The sequence below is a fragment of the Trematomus bernacchii genome, unplaced genomic scaffold, assembly GCF_902827165.1.
Source record: "Trematomus bernacchii unplaced genomic scaffold, fTreBer1.1, whole genome shotgun sequence".
NCBI classification, from domain to species: Eukaryota; Metazoa; Chordata; class Actinopteri; order Perciformes; family Nototheniidae; genus Trematomus; species Trematomus bernacchii.
The window spans coordinates 19112697-19132713 of NW_022988043.1; the positions used below are offsets into that span (position 1 = coordinate 19112697).

Consider the following 20017-nt stretch of genomic DNA (forward strand, 5'->3'; position numbering starts at 1 on the left):
TCCCATGAGGTCCACTGGAAAGGGAGGGACTTCGCCTCTCTATAGACAGATGTATCGGGGGCGTGTACATTGAGGACCCATTGTTGACTTACCAGGAAATAAACATTTCGATCGCCTCGTCTGTCGTTTACATTCATCTTTTGCTATATCTGCCTCCATAGGATCACTTTGATGCACATTCAGTACTCGTATGTGAGGTTGTGGGTGAGAGGTCGATATCGTGACGCTTACGCTGCGTCCACACGGCGGCGTGCGTTGAAGCTTGCCGGCGGGCGTGTCTGAAGCTCGACCAACAACCAATCACATGAATCTCCCGCCCCGGACACACAAGCACGCGGTTTGATTGGCTAGAGCCTGTACTGGCATATGATTTGATTGGCTGACGCTTCCGTCGAAGCTTCAAAAGTTGAACATTGCTCAACTTTTGAAGCGAGCAACGCGAGCAACGCGAGCAAAGCGAAGCGACGCTCCCACAATGCAGTTCGGCAAAATGTGACGTCACCCCATTCAAAGTGAATGGGCAGAAGCGTTGAAGCTTCAACGCACGCTGCCGTGTGGACGGGCCATTACAGGGAGGTATCGAAAACTACAAAGTAGGTGACTGTGTGGATGCCTGTTCAAAACATTGCAAACTTGAATAAATCATTTAAATTATATATTTGGGTCCGACTTTCATTTGTACCTCGTTCTTAATGTGATAGTAGCTTTGATAGCTGTCTATACCTTCAGACAGCCTAAAAGTAAAACTCAAGTTGTTTATTCAAAGCCCGAAAGCAGCATCGAGATGACTGGATCATCTGTGACAAGTTGTGATCAGCTCCGATTAAATTGTGATGCACAGGTATTTCATAAAAAACTTGCTCACTGGAGAATAGCTACAGAACTTATATCACAATTTAATCGGAGCTGATCACAACTTGTCATCTCGATGCTGCTTTCGGGCTGTGAATAAACAACTTGTGTTTTACTTTTAGGCTGTCTGAAGGTATAGACAGCTATCAAAGCTACTATACATCACATTAAGAACAATGTGAAAGTCGGACACAAATATTTAATTTAAATGATTTATTCAAGTTTGCAATGTTTTGAACACAGTCACCTACTCTGTAATTTTTCGATACCTCCCTGTAAGCGTCAGGATATCGACATCTCACCCACAACATCACATACGAGTACTGAACCGAGAATGTGTAACGTCTCCATGGTTACATAAACAACACTGCGTAGCGCGCGCTTGCCGCCATCTTGTGTATTGTGTATGCACACAGTTATGTAATATGTTGTCTTTATATTTTAGTTAAATAATTATGTGAGGGTTTTGCTATCTTGTCAATTATATTATCTTATCAATGATATTGTGGTAATTAAGGAGTCTCATGATTGAAATACAGTGTTAATAGACAAGTGTATGTACTCTTACAAGAGGCTTTTTGTATGTACTATTGAAAGGTGTTGCATTTGTTGACTCACTCGAGTAAAGTACCGGCAAGTGAAACCTAACTTTGACTCTTGTCATAATTCTCCCCTTTTATCAGGGGCATAACATATGTAATACGTTAAGGGGTAGAACATCACTAAGTGGTTGACAAATCATAACAGAACTAGGCTCTGGTTTCAGAAAGAGGGTGAAAAGAGGTGCCGCAGCACAGGCAGTATGAGAAAAGTAAAGAGCTTTTTGAACACAAAGCATAAGTCACAGCGGAGGCACAAAATACTGATATGAACCTGTAAATGAGCATTATAGGGCCCCTTGACTGGATGATTACATTAAAATCGACTTGTTGTTCTTTCCTGCTAAAGGTGGGGTAGGTAAGTTTGAGAAACCGGTTCGAGATCGCTAGAATTTGAAAATACACAACCGGAGAAAATCTGCCACTTCCTTATAGAGCCCCTCCTCCAACACACACGAACGCGCACATGACCAATGAGGGCACGAGATAAGTTTGTGCACAGATGGAAGGCTGACAGGCAGGTAGGCCATCCAGTTATTTTAGCCGGGCCGGCTAAAATGATTGGTCGTGCTTTTTACAGTATTACGGCTTCCACAGATGACATTTTTTTATGGATTTTTTTGTCAAAGCATTTAAGATATTCATTGCTATCGGGATGTTGAGAGCATTCCATGGAATATAACAAAAAGTGTATTTCAAGCCGGTTTCTCAAACTTACCTACCCTACCTTTAAAGGTGGGGTAGGTAAGTTTGAATTTTCAAATTCTAGCGATCTCGAGCCGGTTTCTCAAACTTACATACCCTACCTTTAAGAGTTGATAAACCAGAGGAATTTGTACATCTACCAAGAATACTTTTCACAGGCCAAAATAATTATAATCTGCATTCTTCAAAGAATAACATTAGGCTAACCTCTCAGACTGACATAACGTTTTTGATGCAAAAGAAAGCTTGCTTGATGAAGGGCTGCTGTTCGCTTTGATTTGATTGGCTCGTGGTCAAAGAAGCTGAAAATATTTGAGAAAGAGCCAAGACCAAAAAAGTCATCTGAAAAAGCTACATGCCGTTGTGGCAGGTGACTTGGTTTTTCCTGCCAAAATCGTTTTTTCTTTGTTAATTTCTGACACTCTAGCGCTGCAGTCAGCACTATTCCAACTCAATAATTGGCCACTTAAAATCTAGTCAAATGTAAGATGATACACAAATTTGGAAGTATCAACATAGGGAATAGACAAAAAAAAACTCCCTCAGTTTAAATCACAATTTTCTTCTTTTATTTTCAGGATTGTTAGTAACAGAAGGCCTGTTTTTGGGAATACGTGACAATTACACCAGATGTAGCTCAAAAAAAAGTTGCATGCTGGTGTTTGATCAAATATTTGTCATATACTGTAAGACAGAAAAAAGTCAATATTTGGCTATCAATTTGCATCAGGTTGTACATTTTCAAATCTACTCTAAATATTCTCCCCTCTTTCAGCTTGGATAAAATTATTTTAGCAACGAATCCAAACTCTACGGTGGCCAACAGGGGCAAACGCGCTTCAATGGCCCAAAACAATTCCATTTGGAAAATGCGCTGCAGTTTCCAAAACGATGCAAACATCTTGTCACACTTGACAACACATGCACAGCATTTAGAAAACATTCGCCAACTTGACGAAACATGCAAAGGGTTCGCACTGCATAAACAAAACAATGCACCGTCACACGCTGCAAGAAACTCAACAGAAACCATGGGAGACAAAAAAAAAGTGATTCACAAAGCGGAGACTGGAGCGCTTGTTGACGTTCGGGCATTATAAAGTTGGCCAACGGTAACTGTTGTTGGAACGTTTCCTAAAATGTACGTTTTATTGGGATTGTAGCCTTTGCAATTAATTCACATGCACACAAACCTATATAACATACGATTCCAGAAATTGTGTTCAGAGATTCAGATAGATTGTTTACACTATTCACCTATAGTGTCTTTCCTTACTGTAAAACTGAGATGTGCCAAGAGGATAGGGGCCCTAATCATTTTTCAGGACTTTCTACATGATGTGCTTGTTTTTCAATATTTTGTGGTAGACAGGTTTTAATTCATTTGATTACCACCCAGCAAGCAGAAAATGAACTCATCAGTAAAATCACCTGCTGAGGTTGTTGCTTCTTATTGGTCATTGCCACTGCAGGCCACGGACAGGAAGAGTGAAGTATACCTTATTTATTTATAGCATTAGTAAACTAGTTTGGACGTACCTGCCACAACAAACAGATGGTTCCCAGGCTCTCCCTGCTTGATGACGTACTCTCCCTGCTGGTAGGTGCGCTCGTACATACACTCCACCATGTCTTTGATCTGCTGCAGCTCCAGCCTCTTCAGGTACTGGTTCTTGTTCAGGGCGTCCGTCAGCACCCTCTTTACACTGTCACCGACAACAACAGAGGAAGAGTTAGAAATGTGAGCTTTTACTGTGAAAATAAGTGGAGTTTTTTAATGTTGCTCAGGTCAGTTTACTTTTGTTTTTAGATTTGTTGTTTTGCCTTTTTTTTGTCCCTTAGGCAAGACCATAAACTGTATATAAGAATTGGATTTAGTCATTTTGTTGTCAGCCATTGATTTGTGGACCAAGGTTTTGAAGCCTTAGCTTCAGACCATTTCAGGCAACCTAAACACAATTAACTTTGAATAACTGAAAACACACTGTAAAGGGGTTAAGTTGTCAGATGAAAATCACAGACAACACACAAACCTGGCAAAACAATGAACGCTACCAATCACAAGGTAGCCACGTCCTAAACTATAACCTTCATTTATACAGTATTTGTATGGCAGTGTTAAACTGTGTGCTTTGTATTCATAATATTTCGAGCAGAAAGGACACGGTTTGGGGTTTGACACATTTGTTAACCCTTTGAAGTTTTGTGTTTTGAGTTTTGGGCAATTGAGCTATAACGCCAAACTATAATGAGTTTAAACGATTGGGAAAAAAACTGTAACTAAAGGACAGTTCTCTCACCACAGCAATGTGGTGTGTTCCTGGGCCCACTGAGCCAACAGGACACCCACATCCACATTACTCACATGTTTTTAGTCTGAGTGATAAATACTTCTAGTGTCTCCTGTGAAAAGATGACTATTTGCAACCTCTGGGCTCCTTCTGACAATGAATCAAGTAAAACAGCAAAAACATAAAATCATCATGAGCTGTCAAAGTTCACCGCTTCGCATTTTAACAGCTGCAGTGAGAAAAAGACATCAGTTCCTTTGGGGAGATGTAAAGGGAAAAGGTTAAGAGCCATGGTTGAATGTAAACTATAGATCATGAGACGCGTCGCTGCTGGAGGTGGGTGGTCTGTTTATCCACCTTATCGTGTGTAATAAATTATCACTTTAGGCTTCATAAAAGCAGAGCAGATGACATCCAGTCCTTTGTTTTGTTTTTCAACCCACATCCTCCACTCCCACCTGGCTGTGTCATTACTCTGCCAGAGTCTGCAACATGTTACATTATCATTCACAGAAGATGAGTCTTCTGTTTCAAAGGGCCAGTCTGCAGACCTGCCTCATTTACATTAGTTTTGGTTATATAATACATGCTGGGCTTATTAGCCACACATGTTTTAAACATGAGGATCAGGTTGAGAAGGGTGGACTCTGCATACTCACATTTATTCACTGCAGAGCACTGTATTCGTGTTGTACAATATGAACAACACTGTGACAAAAGACCATCTGACTTTCATGTCTGAAGATCGAAGAAGACTGCTCTCTGGAAATAACCTTTTGTGTTATTTTTTGCATTATTGTGATATTAACTGTATGTGCACTAAGGCTACATAGCGGGTTCATCAATTTAATCTGCTGATGTTGTCTAGTTTAAGATAGACAACTAGTTAATCGATTGGCATATAAAATGTCAGGAAATAGTGAAACATTTCATACCTTTTGCTAAAAGTCAAAGTTGATGTCATTACATTTATTTTTTGTCTGTCCAAGACTTTAAGATGTTAACTTTAATATGATATACCTATGGTGGTCGACAGGTGCAAACGTACTAGAACGGTCCCAAACATTTCTGTTAGGTTCAAATTAAAAACACAAATGTGCCAAACACATGCAGAAACATCTTCACCATTTAGAAAAACTCAACATCTTGAAAAAACATGTGCAGCTATTACCCAAAGTGCTGAATAAAGGAAACACAGCAAATACGAGAGCTGCAAGAAGCTCAAGACACAATGGACACTAAAAAGAGATGCACACTGGAGCGCTTGTTGGCGTTCAGGGATTACAAAGTTGGCCAGCTGTCACTGTTGATGGAAAGTTATCTAAAATGTTAGTTGAGTTGCTTATTTGAACAATGCCTGCCATTTTTGAAAGACGAATTACTCTAGCAATTAATTGATTATTAAAAAAAGTTGGTGAATGTTTTTTGGAATTAGGAACGATCAATTAGCGTTTATATAGTTAGCATTGTAGCTCCAGTCTGCAAAGTTACTGATCTGTCGTGACGTGGTCAGACATTAAAGATCTTTCAGTCGGATTTAATTGTAATATTTGTTAAACCGCCAAAACAATTGTAAAACAGACCCTTTGTTTGTCTGGTTTTGTTAAAATTACAAATACGCTCAGTTCTTAGTACTTGTTAAAGCAAACAAAAGCTGCTCAGTGCCCAAACAGAGCGCTGAGTAGTATGAGCTGTGGGCAGCATGTGTTGACTGGAGTGTTAAGAGTCAAATTAAAAGCTATGACGATGACGTGTTTCAGTCTGCCTAGAATCTTAAGAATTTGGTTATTGCAAATCCAATAAGGACATATTGTTAAACATTTCCAAACAGAGCCAACTGAACCTGAACTGAATTAAATCTATCCTATCCAAGGCTTGTTTTCAGGTTAAGGATGTACAAATTGTACCGTTGCTTAATCGGACACTAGCTCCAAACTGGCCCTGGAACTGCTTTGGTGGGAAAAGGGCATGAGTCATTTGGCTTTGAAATGACCATACTTACTAGAAACACCTTTACAAATTTTTGTTTAATAAATGCAATATTTTTTTTATCTATCTAAATGGAAAAAGGTTTACAAGCCACTAGGCGGCTTGACCTACACAAGCTTACTGTCTAATCTCTTCGTTCTTCAGAGTTCTTTCATTGTTTCAAAGCTTAGCTTCTCCAGTTATACTTGCCTCCATTATTGAGCATTTATCTTATCTAAATCATTCTTTATGTCGTTTATTGAGGCATGAAGCTTTGCAGTCCCCAGAGGCAGCATTTTGAGATCAACTTACTTCCTTAATTTGATATTCATTCTGTCGGGATGTAACATAGACAGCTGGAAAATCAATAAATAACAGCTGGGAGAAAGGTAATTGTATTTTTTTAATGGGACGGGTAGAGCTCTTACATTTCTTTCGAATATCATGAGAGAAAACACTACATGGTCAAAAGTGTTTTTACACCTAAAGGTAACTCTAGTCCTGGCTTTTGTGCACAGAGGCATGGTCCCATTGGAACAGGAAATGGGAAAACACAAATTATGTTTTAATATTATCACTTACACTGCATTAAAGGTGGGGTATGTAATTTTGGAGAAACCAGCTCGAGATCGCTCGCTTGAAAATACACAACCAGAAAAAATCTGCCACTTCCTTACAGAGCCCCTCCTCCAACACACACGAACGCGCACATGACCAATGAGGGCACGAGATAAGTTTGTGCACAGATGGAAGGCTGACAGGCAGGTAGGCCATCCAGTTATTTTAGCCGGGCCGGCTAAAATGATTGGTCGTGCTTTTTACAGTATTACGGCTTCCACAGATGACATTTTTTTTATGTATTTATTGTCAAAGCATTTAATATATTCATTGCTATCGGGATGTTAAGAGCATTCCATGGAATATAACAAAAAGTGTTTCTGAAATAAATTACCCCACCTTTAACTTTGCTTTTTTTTTACTTTATCACCTTACCCTTAAGAGCACATCCTTAAAGGGATTATCCACATACTTATGGCCAAATAGCTTAGAGCAGGTCTGAGTAAATTATTTACCACATGAAGAAATGCATTCATTCACCCAGACATGAAGTGAAATAGTACTGTTTGATTTTTCTCAGTCAGTTGTGGCACTGACCAGAGGCTGACCTTGGACTGAACATTGAATAGTTTTGTTTACAACACATTTCGACCACGTCATGTCTCGCCCACCTCCGTCTCCCACCCACCCCTGCTGCTTCCACCAGGCTGAAACGGAGCCTGAGGCCATCATGAACCTTTCATTTCATTCTCCCTTTATGTGTGTTCAACCTTCAAAAAAAAAAACATCTCACCTCGCATCCTTTGATACCCGGGCCTTGTCGAAGGAGAACTTTGGCAGGCTGCTGGAGTCGTAGGTCCTTGATGTGGGTTCGGCCGACACCCCTGCTTTGGCCCCTTTCCTCCTATTGAGGGACTCCTTGATGCGAACACTGAGGTTGGGGCTCTTGTGGCAGGCTTTGATGGAGGGGGCCCTTGATGGCAGAGGTGCCGGGGCCCCGCTCTGGTTCTTCATCACGTCCTGCAGCTTGTTGAGCTGGACGCTCTTGTTCTGCAGCTCCTCGACCAGATCAGCCAGAGCTCGGCTCTCTTTGGCCAGCTGCTCATTGAGATGTTTGATCTGCTGCTCTCTGGAACAAAGCTCCTCATCCTTCCTCTTGCCCTCTCGCTCCAGCTCGTCCACTCGGGCCCTCAGGTTGTCCAGGGACGAGTATTTGAACCCATGATCTTTGTAGCGTCGGCTGTTGGACGAAGAAGTAGAGCCGTCCGCGTGTTTGTAACGCTTTGATTTCATCGAACCATTCCCCATCTTGTAATCCAAAGAAACAAAAGAGATCAAAGTCAATATTAGCTGAAATTATTGAAAAGTCCTTCAAAGAGGAGTACAGTGACATTTAGCATGAAATGGTATTTTTGAGGAAGCTTGGGGTGAGGTTTCACACAAAAGAGCTGACGCTGTGAGGAAAAGAAAACCAGAGAAAGAGAGGAGAAACGGCAAATCAGTATATGACGATCAATGAGTGTCGTCTCCATTTATTATTCAGAGGCAGGAAGTATTACATTACATCAACAGTCCCTCCCACCACTCATATGCAGCGAGGCAGAAGCTTGGGAAGAATAAAAACTTAGCAAATTGTAAGAAGATTTGATTTCCAATGTCTTTTCTATTGATTTTAATAATTAATGAAAATGGGTAAAGTATTTTTTTCTGTCACTAAACATCCATTGGACCAAACAAAACACACAGGCAAACCAGCTGACCAAAGATCTATTGTAAATGTTTGATAAATAAAGTAAAAACTGAGAACATTCCTATAATACACAGTTTAATATTAACAACGTTGTGAAATAATTGAAATAGAAAAATAATAAATACGATAGAAAATCTACTCAGAGTTAACTGTAATGGGTTTGGTCAAACATTTAAAGAAGGAGACCCACACTTTTTTAAATGTTCTCTCAGCTCCCCTAAGGTATACATATTCTCTAGATTCATGCAGAATTGAATGTCTCTACGCCATTGTGAGGTGTTATTACATTATTAAGTGATATTTAAAAGCATGTTTCTGTAGTGAAAGCGGGGAAGAAATGTCAGAGAACAGTCCTGTTCTTGTCGTGTGGGACTGATGCCCACTCTCACATACAGTACACTTCATTCAAAACATTCCTGCTGGGATACAGTGAGTGGACGTCAGATCAGCCTCTTCTCAAACAATGTTCTGAACACTATTGAAAATTAATGACATCATAAATAAACCTATAGAGAAGGATTATCAGCAAAATCTCCGCTTTTTTAATCTAAACTCCTTTACTAGCACTAGATATTCAGTAACAGATTCTCTGACGTTTTAATAATATTACCGGACTATTTTTGCGTGCAGGTGATTAAGAATTAGTTGTGTTAAGTTAGAACCATCTCCTAGGAGGCTCGTGCACCTGCTCCTCGCGCTGCCTCGTCATTCTCCTCCTGAGATAAATGAGTCCGTGTTCAGTAGAAAGAAAGTCGTTACTCACCTGAATCACTTTTCACCCTTCAGACGAGCCAGGGAGAGGATTTAAAAGAAGAAATGCCGTGTTTGCACATTCGAGCATCCGCAGAGAGCACTGTTTGCGTCCTCTCCTCTCTCTCTCTCTCTCTCTCTCTCTCTCTCTCTCTCTCTCTCTCTCTCTCTCTCTCTCTCTCTCTCTCTCTCTCTCTCTCTCTCTCTCTCTCTCTCTCTCTCTCTTGTCTCACGCTCTATTTCCTCCGAGGCTGTGCGCGTTCACGCGAGCGCGGCAACCGGTATGATTGGCAGGTGTGAGCGATGTCGTCCCGGTTTTTTAATTACCCATTTCAAATGTATGTTTTATAGAAAGGTCGACTGCATTTGTTGTAAGAAACTTTAATAATAACCACTTTTCATTTAACCAAGAATACGTAATTGTTAGTAGGAATAGTTGTTCTGTAGAAGATGGCAATAATAATGGCAATAACAATGAGTTATGGGAAGTTTATAACATTGGCCTACATTAAATTATGCAACAAAATCAGCATTACACAAACATGTTATATATCACAAATGAAAAAAGTATTATTACATCCTAAACACAAAACAAAGGTCCCCTTAAAATAACCAATAGTTAGAAAAAATACATAATTGTATTGGTGAAGCATGCCAGACAAAACACAGCAGGCTGTTTAACATATAGGCTACACGTCATAATCTGAACAAAATAAGAAAAGCGTTACATTTGGACAGGATTACATGCGAGATTGGGGATAATATGGTGCAGAAATGTATGTGTGGATGTGATGCGTTTGAGGTTTCTTATTAAGGATTGACAGGTTGATTTTGTATTTCTGTTTATAAAAAGGAAATCATAAAATGGACATCCAGGCAGTCTAGAATGTAAATAAATAAATTACTAACATTTCTTAATATTCTACCCTCCGTGTTGCGTTTCTCCAAGCGCTGTGCTCAAAGTTCAAATTATTTCAACTTTTACCTCGATTGCCAATGACTATGACTATGACTATTTTGAGTCCAATAGCAGGAGAACTATCCCTCCAAATTAAACATAACCAGCTGTTTTCAATACATCTCCAAATGATATCTCCCTTCATCCCTTTTAGCTCTGGTGCTTTGTTCACCAGCTAGTTGCTTACTTGTCAGTCTGCTGTTTGGTACTGGGCAAGTATAAGTTAGTTTGTTCAAATGTGTTCACTAAAAACATCTGCCTGCTGCTGCTGGAAAAAGCGGGGAAACTGATGTGAACCATGGGTGGATTACGAGACAATGGGCCCCTGGTCACAGACTTGCAAAAGGCCCAACCACATGTTATCCTAAGAGCAAGAAACAGACTTTAAAGTTGGTTTGCCTGTTTCTGTGGTTGTATTTTCACATATTTATAGTACATTACATACATACATCCGCACCAGTCGGGTTTCAAGGCAGGTCACTCCACAGAAACTGCCCTCCTCGCTGTCTCTGAGGAACTGCACACGGCTAAAGCAGCCTCCCTCTCCTCTGTCATCATCATTTTGGACCTGTCTGCTGCATTCAACACGGTGAATCATCAGATCCTCCTTCGCACTCTCCAAGAACTTGGAGTTTCAGGCTCTGCACTTTCCCTCCTCACCTCATACCTCAAAGACCGTACCTACAGGGTAACTTGGTCCGAGTCCGACCCTTGTCAATTAACTACAGGGGTCCCTCAGGGCTCTGTTCTTGGTCCCTTGGTCTGTCATTAGCCCGCATGGTTTTTCATACCACTGCTACGCTGACGACACCCAATTAATTCTGTCCTTTCCCCGCTCAGAGACCCAGGTCGTCGCATGCATCTCTGCTTGTCTAGCAGACATCTCTCAGTGGATGTCTGCTCACCATCTCAAGCTCAACCATGACAAGACTGAACTGCTTTTCCTTCCGGGAAAAGATTGTCCCACTCTTGACCGAACAATCAACATCGGCACCTCTATTGTTTCCCCGACTCAGACTGCAAGGAATCTGGGTGTGACCCTAGATAACAAACTGTCCTTCATTGCAAACATCGCTGCTACAACCCGCTGCTGCAGATACACTCTTTACAACATCAGGAGGATACGTCCCCATCTGACACAGAAAGCGACGCAGGTTCTGGCCCAGGCTCTCGTCATCTCACGCCTAGACTACTGCAACTCCCTCCTGGCTGGTCTACAGTACCTGCATGTGCCATCCGACCTCTGCAGCTCATCCAGAATGCAGCGGCTCGTCTGGTCTTCAACCTTCCAACATTTTCCCACACCACGCCGCTCCTCCGCTCACTTCACTGGCTTCCAGTAACTGCTAGAATCCACTTCAAGACAATGGTACTTGCGTACCATGCTGTGAATGGATCTGGCCCTTCCTACATCCAGGACATGGTTAAACCATACACCCCAGCACGTGCACTCCGCTCTGCATCGGAGCTGCACCCGCACTGCGAGGGGGACCCAAGTTCCCATCAGCAAAAACACGTCGGTTTGCTATCCTGGCTCCAAAATGGTGGAATGAGCTCCCCATTGAAATCAGGACAGCAGAAAGCTTGCACATCTTCCGTTGCAGACTGAAAACTCATCTCTTTCGACTCCTGTTCAGTGTTCCATGGCCTTTTCATTTTCAGGTCAGAAAATTAAAAAAACAATGAGCCAAAAGACGCTAGGTTGCACTGGAGAGCTAGGAGGGATGCCCTGAGTTTGCTGATAAAATACTGTAGGGTCACTGCTCAAATCATACTTATTATTATTATAATAATAAGTGTAACACTCAGTATGTCTTTTAAGCTGATTATCTTCCTGATTATCTTCCTCACGTTTTATGCGTTTGACTTTTTCGGACAATGTCTGTCCCAAAGATTCTGTCTTTTTCACTCAGAAATGATTAATTGTTTTTCCCCGTGCGTATGTCTGAGGCAGCCAGGCCCGCAGCAGGTTTTATTGACGGGCACAGAACAATAATGGCAGGTGGCCAATGCTGATTCATCTGCAGCACTCACAACACAACAAAGTAATAATCCAGGTCACTGACTCCCAACCTGAATCTGAGAGCAATCGGAGATCCTGGCAAATGATCTGAGGACATCCTCTGAATGAGCAAACATGTTCACACTCACAGAGTCTGCTAAAAGCCAACAGAGTCATCTTTTAGCAGGCTCTGTTGTACATTCTCCCAGTGGTGGGTAAGGCTGCAGTAACTTGCTCAGGGGCACTCTGAGGCAGGGTGCAGCCAAATCAGCTAATTATTCCGATATGAACATGTGCTTGTCAGCTTTTAACCCTGTAGTTGGTCCTGCCTTTGTGTTGTAGTTTGCATAATATCCTTGTGTTTACCTGGTTTTCTTTTTGTTGTTTTTAGCGTTTAACCATCCCACAATGCTGGCTTGCTGACAGGATGTTCCAGTAGATGGTTAGTTATAGTTTAAGACAGGATGTTCCAGTAGATGGTTACTTATAGTTCATTCATTCTTTATTAAAGTCAATTATTACACTCATGTTATTTACAAAAAATCACACACCAAGGCCCGAATACACACATGCACAAACAGGACCTGTACACATGCATTAGTGAAGGGATTTTAGAGCAGGGGAGTTGCAGGGTTAGGTGCATTGCTTATCAAGAGGCGATCTGGAACCTCTCCAGTCCACTGTTCTTGGTCCTGCAACCATTTGGTTTCCAGCCAGATTGAGCTACTGCCGGCCCCATGTTCAGTCCCAGGGTAATATATGGAACCCACATCACGTGTGATTAATAGTGAGATGTTGATGCCTGGTAATGTATTTTAGAAATACATACAATTGTTCATATTGCAGTCTGCTTTTCCATAGATTTCCATCTCCAGTTGCCACAGTGTTATTGCTGTAGCTGCATTTTTCTGTATGTGAAATGCCTGTTTTGTTGCGGTGCAGCTCAGTGGTTCATGACATGTTAGGCTCATCAAAGTCTTTCGCTTGGTTGGGAACCACTTGTGATTTGCAGTGTTTAGCAGGCTAATAGTTATTTTTACCATACTAAAGTAGTGCATGTGGTATATTAACTCGTGTATCTTGCAACGGAAGAATAATAAGGATTATTTGTTCATTGATGTATCATTTTATATTAGTTTTTAAACCTTGAAGACTTGGATAGTAATAGGCTAAATGTAGGATTATTAACGATTTACCTATTTCTTCAGTTCACGGCTGACCTGACTGTAGATGCCTGTAATTAGACGGATGCTAGGACGGTCACTCAAAGATAGGTTGTAGTTATTAGGGACCGAGCACCAACAGAGTCTTAGCGAAGGACCTATTGAAATTGCTAGGATTATTATTAGAGCCCAGGCACCTATAGATTCGGAGCGGAGGACCTATTGTAATCTGTCAGGTTTTTATTATTATTTTTCCTAATAGTATATCTCTATTTTGAAGTCCTAAACGTTTGAAAAAATGTGGTTTGGTCAGGTCTGTTGAAAAATATGATATTTTGGAGGTCGTGTTCTCAGGGCGTCTAAAATCTCTATAGCACCCCCTACAAAGTTGTTCAGGTTTAACCTAAACATTTGAAATTTCGTAGGCATATGCAGCAATTTGAGACACACAAAAATGCCTATCGGAGTCATATAATTAACCAAATAGGAAGTCTGCCACTTTTATCCAATTTACATGACAATTACAATGTGTGGTCTACACGTGATAAAGTGAAACATACAGTTTTTTAAGCGTGGGTTACCAGTTGACACATATGTGGTTGATTTGATGGCACACACAATGGTAAAGGAAAAATATTTTTGGTTCAAATGAATTTCTTTCAACAGAAAATGCAGTTATCAAAGGAAGCTCAAGTTTTACAGTTCTTATGGGATATGTTGCTTTATAATGCATCACACTTCTTGCAATACGTGATGTTTATTCATGCGGTTGGTCTCCAGCGGTCATGGCATTTCACTGCTGCATCAACTCCCATCCGAGAAGTACCCCGACGTGCATGGTCCGTTCAAGTTGTACCTAGTAAGTAAGCTTGTTATTACTATACATATATGGAGCTTAATGACAGGTATTTATTCCAGGAAAATATAAATGTTGAATGCCATGAAGACACTATTTGTCATTCTGTCTCCAAGATCACAGATGATCACAGTAGAAAAATAGGGCTCATGCCACGTGTAACTTTTAACACATATGTTAACAAACAACAGCATGTTTGCAGGATAGAAAGCCTAATTTAATCGTGACTATACCTACAAAATTCTCCTTTACAAGAATAATGTATTTTTTAACATATTTGTCTTACTTTTGATCACCTCAAATCTTTCAAAGTTGTAAGTGTCAGTGGAATTCAGCAGCAAACCTTGTCCATTGCATTGACTTAATTTGGTCACCTGATGGAGCCAAATATACATTCTTATTTTCTGCATCAGAGCAGAAAATTAAGCCCCAACATCAGCCGGAAACACGTTACTCCACTCTCACAGAACCTATTAAATATTGATCGTAAAGAGATTATTTTATCTCGCACAGCATTTTGTAATGTATTCCGACCATACATTTTTTATTTACCTCTGAGAAGGCTCTGTAAATGATTTAAAGAAACATTTAAGTGCCTTTTTTATTTCTTTATAGTATTATGAGATTTTGTTATGCTCTGTTTTTGATAGAGAGAAGAACTATTATACCATCAATAACTACGTTTGATTTGTAATACTTTGTATTCCGTTGAACTATTTATGATTCAGAATATCATATTATATTTACGATATATTATATATGATATTCTGAATCAGAAATATAAATGTATTATTTATAATATATTGAAATGGTAATAAAAGGTGAAGTATGGATATTTGTTTTAGGTTTTACAAAGTAGCAACATTATAATAGCATAATAACATTATAAAAGCCGGGGCCTTAGGCCCCCACCAAATACAGATGTGTATCTCAGTTTTGTAAGCTTTTGTTGTTGTGATGCCCCAACCCAATCCATGATTTGCTCATTGAGCTCATACACTGCTGCTTTGACAAGTTTTGAATTGTTTGTATGGACATTGTCATTGTCAAACTGGCAAATAATAGTGGAAATATTTAGAAAAAAAACAATGACATAGTATATTAGGTCCAAAATGTCAGAAAAATCTGAATAGTATCATTTCTGAGTAATATGAGAAAAAAGGAAAAGTGAAAATATGCTAAAAAAGACATAGTATAGTTTGTCGAAAACATTTAAAAAAAAGACGTAGTATAGTATGTCGAAAATATATTTTAAAAAAGACCTAGAAATATATGTCGAAAATATCAGAAAAAAAGACATATGTCAAACACATCAGAACATACTTCATAGTACAGTATGTCGAAAAACGAGTTTTAATGTCTGTATAGCAGTTTATCATGCATCCAAAATGAAAGTATTTCATCATTCCATTCATATAGAACTTCTTCATTTAGGTTACTATGGGCCATTGCTTGATGAAGTCTATGTGCAGTAGAACATGTATAGTTTTGTTACGTGCTATGTTTTGTTTGTGAGTATCTCTCTCCCTCTCTCCCCCTGAGTGTCTCCCTCCAGGTGCAGCCTCTCCCTCAGGTGTTCCTGAGCATCAAGCTGGACCCCTTTGAAGCTGTGGTGGAGAGGAGGACACTGAACAGGCTGTTATCATGGATAACCCCACCCATCCTCTCCACCTGCAGCTGCACAGTCAGCGGAGCTCCTTCTCCAACAGACTGCTGCAGCTCCGCTGTCACAAGGAGAGATACTGGAAAACATTCCTGCCCACTGCAATAACTCTGTACAACAAATCACCTCTGGCTGGAAGAGAACTCTCTGCTCCATAGCTTCTCTTGAAATAAAACCACATTGTACATTTTACATTTATATAATCTGTTCAATATTTAATATTCCATCTGTCATATATTTATGTATATATAATACCTTGTCAAATTCAACATGTATATTTTCTATTTTCTTTTCTTGTTTATTTCTAGTTTTGTTTTATTGTAAAATGCCTTGTCTTTTATGCTGCTGCAACAAAAACAATTTCCCAAATTGGGATCAATAAAGTACCATCTTATCTTATCTTATCCAAATCCGTAATCAGGTCCTTAGGAAGGCTTCAGTCTGTCTCGCTTCCCCTCTTCTCTGGGCTGCATGTGTGATCAGTGTACCTTTTTGTATTGTGCACTTTTATCAGTTTCTTTTGTGAGAAATCTGTTCTTATTTTGTCTTTATTCTTTTTATTGGCTGGTGAGCCCTCTTTATTTTTGATTAATTAAACAATATATTTTAATTTAGCAAATCAGTTTCCTCTTTCTCTCCCGGTTATTTGATATGTTGTTACTCCCCTTTCTCCCATAGATTATTAGGGAACGTAACAGAAGCTAGTAGTTGATTTGTTTTCACATGTTAACTTCCATGCTGAAAACAGACACAAAACCCAGTTAGTTGATACTTTTAAACATTCTTTTATTAACTTTCTTCTTCTGAACACTACTAATTAATTCATCATCCTGTAATCCATTTTGTACAGTCCAAATACAAATGAATGAGAGCAGGGTGGAAAAACAAAAACAAACACAGTATGTACACAACAAACAGCATTCCGTGCTGAGCGAGGAGCAGTCAAGGCAATGCAGACATCCGTCATTTAACTTCATACTCTGAGCCAGTACCTTGAAAAATAATTATCTCATACAAACGTTTATATAAAAATAATAGTTCAACCAACATCTGAGAACTACGGCATGTTATGTAACCAATGCAAAATTAAATAACAATAAAATAATAGTAAATATTGGCATGAGGACATAGTGTGACTACACAAATAGATTTATAAATAAAAACAAATATGGAGAAAAGTCTACATTTAAACAATATTAAAAAATAAAAAGATATTATTTAGAATATGTAGGGTAAAAACAGAAATCCTCAGTTCACATTATTCGACCACAAAAATCCATTCACTTTTCGGACTGAACCAACAGGGGGCAGCACAACCACACTCATGTTTTACATTGGAGCAGGAACAAAAGAGAAGGTAAGAATGGTAGTAGTCAGCCCAGCTTATCCTCCCAGCAGCAGTGGGGCTTTTTTTTAAACACTGGAACAACAGGAAACACACTATCATCACACCTTCCATTTAAGCTCACTACTTAAGGCCTTAGTACACTTCCAAGAAAGTCTTTGTCCGAGGGTCCAACAGCAACTAAAAGCCCAAGTAGGGCTGGGCAATTTATCTGTATTATTTCGATTATGATATCAGCCAAGATGTAGTCTTAGATTTTGGATATCTTAATATCGTAAGTGTTGACTTTTCTTGGTTTTTAAGGCTGTACCACATTAGAGTAATGCATTTTCCGAATTTACCAGACTCATAGCTCATCCTACACCCTATTTGCTAAAAAAGTGTTGCATATATGATTTTTCTTCATATCGCCCAGCCCCAAGTGAAAGGTTTTTTTTTTTTTATGCTGTTTGCCCATACAAAAAACACATTGGTTGAAGTTTACTGATGCCTCTGTGTTCAAGATAAAGGAAGGAAATGTTGCTTCCTGCATAAGGAAATCACAAAATGTATACTACGCAAACAAAAAAACATCAGTTACAACTTTTAAATGCAACCAGTGCATTCAATCTTACACATACAACAAGCTCCTTAGAAACATGAAGCAAGATAAACTCAGGTAATGTACAAAAGGAAGTAGACGAAACAAAACTACAAATAATAGCTAGCTTAATCATAAACAGTGTTGCGGGTAAGTTTTCAGTTCGTACAAAGGATGCTGGCTTGTGGAACCAGTGCGAGTAGCTTTTTTTTTTGTTGAGTTAGCCAACCAGCGGCTAACTATGTAGCTTCAGTGGAAAAAAACATGTTGAAAACTGGCGGGGGGAACAAACAACCCCAACGACTCCTTTACGCTCAGAGAAGGTCTTTCAGGGTGAAAGGCTTCAGACAAGAAACCTTGGCACCCTTTGGCATTTAATGGGAAGGTTTGTAGCATTTCTCTTTTTAAAAAAAGAATACAAAGTCATACAAAGAGAGGAAAAAACAGCCGTCCGGAAAAAACAGCACAAATAGCAAGAGGGTAAGGAAAGGCGGAGCTGGATAGAAATATGAAGCTCGGGGGGAACACAAAAGATCCTTGCCAGCCAAAGTAGAGATTGTCGGTTCCCTTATAACATAGGGATACTTGGTTTAGACAACGGCTCATTTGTCAATGATTTGTCTTGTTTTTTTTCCAGTTTAGACCCTGCTTAGCAGAGTGGATCTGTGGAGATGAAGAGAAACAGCTGTTAGTCTCTGGTTTATCCTTTGATGCAAACAAGAAGAATTATCTTTACAGCCGCAGTTTAATAATGATCTTTGATAAACGACTTGCATTGCAAGACTTTGGACACAACATTGTAATAAAAAATGCCTTAAAATAGACAATGCTCAGATGATATACTGTTCCTAAAAGTCTTAAAAGTAAACAATTGGTTGACGTAATATATTAAATTCCAACTCGGAAAAAGTCAAGAAAATAGCTGACAATACACAATATAATTTAAAAAATATGTTTTGCTTTGTTAGCTGCTTGACACATTAGATCATATTAAAATGTTGAGCGAACAATTCTTTTGTGTACCTTTTCCCTCATATTACAAACATTGGACAACCCCATTTTTCACTTTTCCCTCTCCAGCCATAATAATTAAGAAATTGCGATGTTAAAAAGCAGCAACAGTTTGTTTGTTTTCACTGGAGGAAAGTGACAGATCGTGTCGCAGCAGAGGCAAAGCTCAGGGGGGGGCAGAGAGCGTTGGCAGGCGATCAGGAAACGTGACTACAACACATACACACAAATATACACACGCACACACATACATACACACACACACACCAGAGAAGATCCACCCTGGCAGGCTTTACCCAACATTAACAGGGCTCTGGGTCCAGAACCTGTTGCCACCTCTGACCTCTGCCAGCAGATCTGAGTCGTATATCGCATACATGCGTTTTTTCCGTTTTTGGCAACCTGTAGCATAACAGCATTACATCCTGAATTCCCTGTACTACAGACTTCTTCCATAGAAATATTGAGAAGTAGGCCCACGATAAAGTACACAAAAAACTTCTTTTTTTTTGTGAATTTGGCTGCTATATTCTGTTGTGAAAATCTATATCTCAAACTGCTGTTGTCTTTTTTTAAAGCTGGTTATTTTTCATAGAAACTTGTAGAAACTGACAAGATAGTTTGTTCAAGAACCATTAAAAGAATATAAATCCTTTGCCATCGTTAGAAAACAGGGATATGTTACTTATACACATATGATAATATTGTGTAAATAATACAGCTCCTCTTACATCATCAGTTAAATAATAATAATACAAAAATGGCTTTATAAACTAACATAATGTTCTTTCAAAATGCACAAAAATGTCTTATGTGAATAAATTAAATTTCAACTCTTCACCAAAATAATCGTAATGAAGATTGTTGGCACACACAAGCCTCAGTATCATCTGTAAGGAGATTCGGCTCCATGTGGCGGTAACAAAGTAATGCTTCACATACTTATTGTTTGCACAGCTAAATAAA

General features: G+C 39.5%; 2 protein-coding genes across 2 annotated transcripts in view; both read right to left on the minus strand.

Moving 5' to 3' along the window:
* The window catches only part of prkg2 (protein kinase cGMP-dependent 2), a 35660-nt gene extending 26059 nt beyond the window's left edge, over positions 1-9601 (minus strand). Inside the window, exons 1-3 of the mRNA XM_034118346.1 lie at positions 9487-9601; positions 7767-8281; positions 3696-3862 (exon numbers count right to left, since the gene is read on the minus strand). Coding sequence (XP_033974237.1) covers positions 3696-3862; positions 7767-8281 — 682 coding nt within the window. The 5' untranslated portion in view covers positions 9487-9601. The remainder of the gene's footprint in view (positions 1-3695; positions 3863-7766; positions 8282-9486) is intronic.
* Positions 9602-16884: 7283 nt separating this feature from the next.
* Positions 16885-20017, minus strand: part of rasgef1ba (RasGEF domain family, member 1Ba) — a 36322-nt gene continuing 33189 nt past the window's right edge. Inside the window, exon 14 of the mRNA XM_034118165.1 lies at positions 16885-18703. Coding sequence (XP_033974056.1) covers positions 18679-18703 — 25 coding nt within the window. The 3' untranslated portion in view covers positions 16885-18678. The remainder of the gene's footprint in view (positions 18704-20017) is intronic.